Source organism: Rhagoletis pomonella, unplaced genomic scaffold (assembly GCF_013731165.1).
Source record: "Rhagoletis pomonella isolate Grant_MI unplaced genomic scaffold, Rhpom_1.0 Rhpom_scaffold_00006, whole genome shotgun sequence".
Taxonomy (NCBI): domain Eukaryota; kingdom Metazoa; phylum Arthropoda; class Insecta; order Diptera; family Tephritidae; genus Rhagoletis; species Rhagoletis pomonella.
Window position 1 is genome coordinate 71713098 of NW_023458560.1, and position 6478 is coordinate 71719575.

At 38.1% G+C, this 6478-nt stretch overlaps 1 protein-coding gene across 1 annotated transcript; it reads left to right on the plus strand.

Annotated features, from left to right (window-relative positions):
* Nucleotides 1-292: 292 nt before the first annotated feature.
* Nucleotides 293-3374, plus strand: LOC118741255 (protein asteroid-like). Its single transcript, XM_036473164.1, has 2 exons — nt 293-1378; nt 1435-3374. The coding sequence occupies exons 1-2, from the start codon at nt 398-400 to the stop codon at nt 3001-3003; spliced, it is 2550 nt and encodes an 849-aa protein (XP_036329057.1). The 5' UTR covers nt 293-397; the 3' UTR covers nt 3004-3374.
* Nucleotides 3375-6478: the final 3104 nt, after the last annotated feature.

Genomic DNA, 6478 nt, shown 5'->3' on the forward strand with positions numbered 1-6478 from the left:
TTCCAGCGGCAGATAAGGTTCTTCCCCTTCCTTTATGTCAAACTCATACAAATTCAAAATGTCGCTGCCGCGTTCAAAAAAATCATGACGTCATCGACAAAGCGTTTATATATAGATGATATCGAATTGGAAGCTGTGGCCTGTAGCTCGTCGTTTTCCATGTGTTCAGAACTTTAATTTTAAATCATCAATTTCTTATTCCTTGCCAAGTGGCATCACTCAGTTGGAAAAATTTTTCTACGATTTCCCAACTCAACTTATCTTTATTCACCACAGATAAACAAATCTGAATATTCCATGAATGGTTTTTGCGAACACATGGCTATTTGTACCAATAAAAAGTGCCTTTTATTGAAAGGTAAATAAATAATCGCAAATAAAAGTAATTACATTTCAAATGGGCGTGCGTGGACTTACTGGCTATATAGCACGTCATGCGGAACAGTATTTGCTGCCCTACGAGCTACATGACTGTAACCTGGTTATTGATGGCGATAGTTTATCATGCAACCTGTACAAAGACGCGTCAGGCAGTTGTTCCGCCTTTGGGGGTGACTACGATGACTTCTATCGTGCAGTCGTGGAATTTTTCCAAGTACTTGCTGAATGCAATATCGAACCTTATGTACTAATGGATGGCGGCTATGAACGACGTAAACTACGCACGGCTGGTAAACGGTTAAGAGGCAAAATTGCGGTCATCAAGCGTATTAATCCTTGCGGTGCTAGCACTATCTTTCCACTTCTAATGAAGGAAGTATTTGTTGATGCAGTGCGTGATTGCGGAGTGCCCGTAATGCGTTGCGTATTTGAAGCAGATGATGAGCTGGCTACACTTAGTCGCCAGTTGGGCTGTCCTGTGCTCACGTATGATTCAGATTTCTATATTTACAATGTGCAATACATACCGCTGGTTACGCTAACTGTCAAAGCGCACACCAAGCGCATCAATGAGCAAGAACATACAAGTATTGATAATTTACCTGAGCGGAAGTTGCGCAAAAACGAAGCCAAACGTGTGGAGAAATTGACCAAAGCTAATCGCATTGTGGGCGATATACAAGTCAATAATGTAGAAAAACGTGGTACAAAAGAGGGCAAAACCTATAAGTTCTTGGACTGCTGCATATACCGCATCGAACACTTGATAGCGCGTCGATCGCTTTGTAAGGAAAAACTGCCACTTTTCGCTGCGATGCTAGGTAATGATTACATAGCGCGATCTAGTTTTCGAAATTTTTTCGCCGCGGGCATGGGCAAGGCAGGACGTAGTCAGAAAGTACAACAACAACAGAAAAGGATTCAAGTAATATTGCAGTGGTTAAAGGATGAGACTGTGGAATCAGCACGGAAAAAAATTTTGAGTCGTTTACGCAAGGTGTGTAATTTTAAATATATAAACTTCAATAATTACTGTTAATATTTGATGAACAGGAGGAAAGAAAGTCGCTGCTCCAAGATATGAAAGCGGCAATCAGTGGATATTCAAACGAGAAATGCCATTCATACGATTTCTTTGTGAGTAAATATGAAAACTCATTTCAAAGGTATCCACCAAAGCATATAGAAGACAAAGATGGGGAAAATTCAGAGGAATTCGGAGCGGAGATTGATGACCACGATGAACAAGAAGGAAACACGTCTGTGGATGGTGAATATATCGAAGATGAAGATAGCGGGGACGTTAGCGATAATGAAGGGAACCCCGATTTTGAAGAGGAATATTTGGACAAAGAGACAAATAATGAAAGTGAAGAAGAAAACAAACAAGAAGACAATGGTGCCGATGAAAAGTTTCACGATGAAGTTGTTGATAGTGAAGAAAATATCGAAAATGAAGGCCGAGGTAATATTTCGACATTTCCCATCTGGTTTCTGGAGAAGCTCTATCCCGCCCATTTACCTCGTTACTTTGTGGATCTCGTATATCTTCGAAAATATATCAACAGTCCACAAATTGAACATTTCCCATATCCGGATTGCAATGAAATTGCATTGCCCATACTAATCTATAGTTTTACCTTAATAAATAGAGCTGTTGGTGAGGAGACACAACCAAAGCTTGATGAGAATGGCGATCCACTGACAATTGAATTTACGTATATGGCACGCAAAACAAGGGTTACAAATATAAATTATACACGATATGCGTTGGATAGTGATACTAATGCAATATTCACGCCAACACAACCTGATCCCTTACTTTTGCGGCATGTATTCAAAATCAAAATGTCTCATCTAGATGCACAAAATCTGTTTGAAAAAGTGCAACTACTGCCAAAGGATTTACAACTGTACTTCCTTGCCATCATTTACTGGTTACATAAATCGCAGACCTGTGACTTAATACACGTCCATGCTCTGGTCATATCCGTGGTTGTGCTGCGCACAATTGATTCAAAAATACCCGCCGAACGTGATCTACGAGAATTTCATAGACATTTTGGGAAAATCTTAAGAAAGGAAAGAGTTGTACGAGAGACTGATGCGCTAAAAGGCAAACCACGTGCGATTAGAGAGGATCTACTTTCATTGCCCGTGCCGGAACGTATGGAGCATGTGCCGAAATCTGATTGCTACCTCGTAATGGAAGGTCTTCTCAAACATTTTCACATGCAAGAGCTTTTCAAAAGAAAATACGACACCTATTCAACAACAGTCTTGCATGCTTTTGCGGAATTTCAATCGATTGTCTTCCAATTATACGGTCTGAATGGGTTGCTTGATATGCCCTACGTGCCAACGAAAATGGGTCAACTATTCTGTGGTGTGTTCATCTACAATATGTATGATTTGCTAAAAACACGCGCCGACATCGCCTATCATGTGCGAAATTTTATTTTTCGCGATTCACAAATGATGGTCGATTTCTATGAATACCTGTGGCAATGGTGCGATGAATTTGTACCTCAATGGAAGCGTCCGGCTGTGCAACCAACGACGCAGGCGGTAAATAAAAAAGCATTGAAGAAGAAACGAAGCGGTTCCTGCGGATGGGGATGAGTTCTTCGACTTGAATAATAAATTTTCTACCTTCCTTAAAGTGCGATAAGTCCGTGTAAGGAAATGTGGCGTGTAAAATAAACTATAGTTTTTGTTTCTTAATGGCAAACGTAATTTAGTAAATTATGTACATATCCCAGTAGATAATTTCAGGAGTTAAAAGCCCTTCCGAAAGGCATTCATGAGAGGCAAGAGGCCTTCCTCTCTCCATACCTTTCTCCTTTCTTTTTTGTATGGTGTGGCACAAAAATCTTTCGCTACCTGTAGAGGCCTTCCACAAGGGCTTTTATAGGACGTACTTCAGAAGGCCTTTTGTAGGAGTTCTTTTAAAGTTAGCTCTTTAATTTATAAAAATCATACATCTTTGAAGTATTTGCTTAAGGTTTATATCAAATGTGTGTCATTGAAACTTAAAATGTTTATTGAAATTCATTTGTAATGTTAAATAATATAAATTTATGCATTCGCGTAAATTGTAAATGGATAAGCCCTAGCACTTTTTCAGCCCTTCTTGAGTAGGCCTCTTAGGATGGCTTCACATTTTAGAAAGGCCTACCTAAATTATCTTGTGGGATATTACAAATCTTTAAAGATTCATTGTAAGACATCAGCTATTTTAACGGGTGTCCTTAAGAATATAGTAACTTATCGTGGCCGCCAGGTACTTCCACCTGCAGATTATTATACTTTCAAAATTCAAAATTTAGCGTTTTTTAACTAAAATTGTTGAATATTTTTTTTTCCCCCAGCAAAGGGATTTTGCTTTAGCAATTTTTAAAATATGAAAGTCCGAATACAAAAGTATATACATTTTGTTAACAAAAAAATATAAGTGTTTTTGTTTTCAATTTAAACCGAACATTTCGCAAAAAAAGTGAGAATTCGAATGCATCCTTTGGAAAGGGTTCACAATAGGTCAGAAAAAAATATTTGGTATGTTTTTCAACCTACATATTATTACTAGAGATTTTAAATTGTTCCGAAGGCATAAATTCGTGGTAATCGATTGGAAATTTCATTTCTATAGGTGGCAGTGACCTAAATAATTTGCATAATTTCGTACACTTTAGCCCACTGTGCCCAGCCAGTGATGCCAGACTTTCTCTGCTAAATTACCCACGAAAATCGAGAAAAAATCCCGCAATTACCCACATCTTAAAAATGTATCCCACATAATTCAAAACATATTTTTCAGTAGTAAGAAAGTAGCGTTCATATAGTTACCTTAATATATGTACATATACATACATATAACATTCTTTCGAAATTCAAAGGTATTTGCATTGTTTAAGCGAATATGGTTTTTGGTGACTAAAGTTGAAGCACTTGACTTTTTTGTTTCAAAAGCAACCGTTATTTTATATACACACATGTACTATTTAACTTTTCATCAGATAATTTCTTCTGCTTTTTACATTAAACACCAGTTACAACTGATAGGACTCTTTCTTACTCAGCGCTTGAATTGGTCAACGTGCGAAAAATTTCATAATTGTCCTCGTAATTTTTATGTATACGTCCATAATTTTACTGCACATCATCTTCAGAACGATTAATTACGTGCGAAGCGTGCGAGTTTCGAATATTCTTAAATTTTGATCGGGAAATGTTTAGTAGCGCTCACATCGTTTTAAAGGTGGGGGGCGGAAGGGGAGGGGGCGGAGCCCCCCAAACCCTCCTCACTAGAAAGGGGACAGTCCCCGCTTTCTAAAAAGGCGTATTCCCCTTGGGGTTCCTCCCACAGGCCCCTAGGGAACCGTTTGAAAAAGGGGGAAAAACAGAATTTTCTTAGGCAAACTGAGCAGTTTGAAGTGGAATATGACCCAACTAACAGAAACCGTGGGATTTTTTAATAAAAGAAATTATGCCAAATTTGATATCGGGCGATTTTGAATAAAGAATAAAAAAGTGAATTAAAAATAGAAAAAACAAGTTTTTATAAAAAAATGTTCTTTTTAACAAACGTATTTTTGCGTAGAATTCATTTCTGCGTAGGCGGCCTTCGGCCGCACTTAAGGATTATAATCCTCAGGCAGTATAATTCTCCTTTCTGTGCTGTCAAAGAAGGGGGGCTGAACACCTTTTGCAGAGAACAGCTTTCTGCGTAGGCGGCCTTCGGCCGCACTTAGGGATTATAACCCTCAGGCAGTAGAATTCTCCTTTCTGTGCTGCCAAAGAAGGGGGGCTGAACACCTTTTGCAGAGAACACCATTCTGCGTAGGCGGCCTTCGGCCGCACTTAGGGACTATAACCCTCAGGCAGTAGAATTCTCCTTTCTGTTTTGCGAAGAAAAGGAGCTGAACACCTTTTGCAGAGAACACCTTTGTATATTTTTAATGCTGACTGGGTTATATCCTATCTTCTTTTGTCTCTCATTCTTTTGCATATTTTGGAGTTTGACAGCTGAACTCCGCCATTTAATTTGCATATGCAACCAAAATAAGACGCGTGATTTTGAAAGTGTTTTTTATTTAATGAATTGTGATTAATTGTTTAATATTAAAGTCGTCAAGCAAGTTATAACTAATCGAGTGAAGTGTAAAGTGAAGGGGAATTCAAAATGTATTGGTAAAGTGGTTGCTTTAAGGAGAATAGGAGTGATAAATGTACGCTAATTTCCGAATTTTACAAAAAAGGACATATTTCAAACCCAATTTGTAAATAAACTAGTGACCAAAATTTACAAAAGTGAACGTTAAAATAATGCGTAGTTCCTTGACTACAAGTTTTTTGGATCGGGCCACCCCTTTAGACAGAGTAGCCCGAAATAGTTGTGAGCGCTACTAAACCCCATCCTTTTGATCAATTACGCATCGTTAACTTTGTTAAATGTGTTAAATGAAAATCCGTTTATTATTTTTAATGTCCATTTTTTCCCTTTAATAATTTCTCAAAATGCGAGATTTCCAACAATCTGGCATCATTGCACCTAGCCAGCGAATTAGCAGCCGTCATCACCCACTGTGAACGATTTTTTCCCATCTGTCAATGAGGAAGCAATTTGTCTTTGTTTTGAAATTTTTGTTTTATCTCTTAAAAGGCAGGTAAAAAGTGTAAAAATTTAAATACTCAGGTACGAAAAAACACTGCCAATGTATTAAGCGTTGGTGTCCACAATTCGGAGAAGCTTGAAAAAACATTGAACTTGGCAACGGGATCGTTGCTATAGTAAGCATATATCTGCGACGAATCTGTAACCAGTTGTGGAAATTAAAGTGGTCAAGAGCATTCATATGTACGCGGAGTGAGCGACGAAGAGGTTGGTTTTATCAACAGTTTTGTCATTGTTTTTAATGCAAATCTGCTTTAGTGATATCTCTAAATATTTTTGATAATCAGTAAAACAGTATTTGCAATAATTTAGTTTGTTTAAAGCGCAACTTCAGCTGATAAACTTTCCAAAATTCTACGTTATCTCGCTGGGCTCTGCTGCAACTGCAGCTTGTGGTTGGCACTAATCCTATTAACATTAACT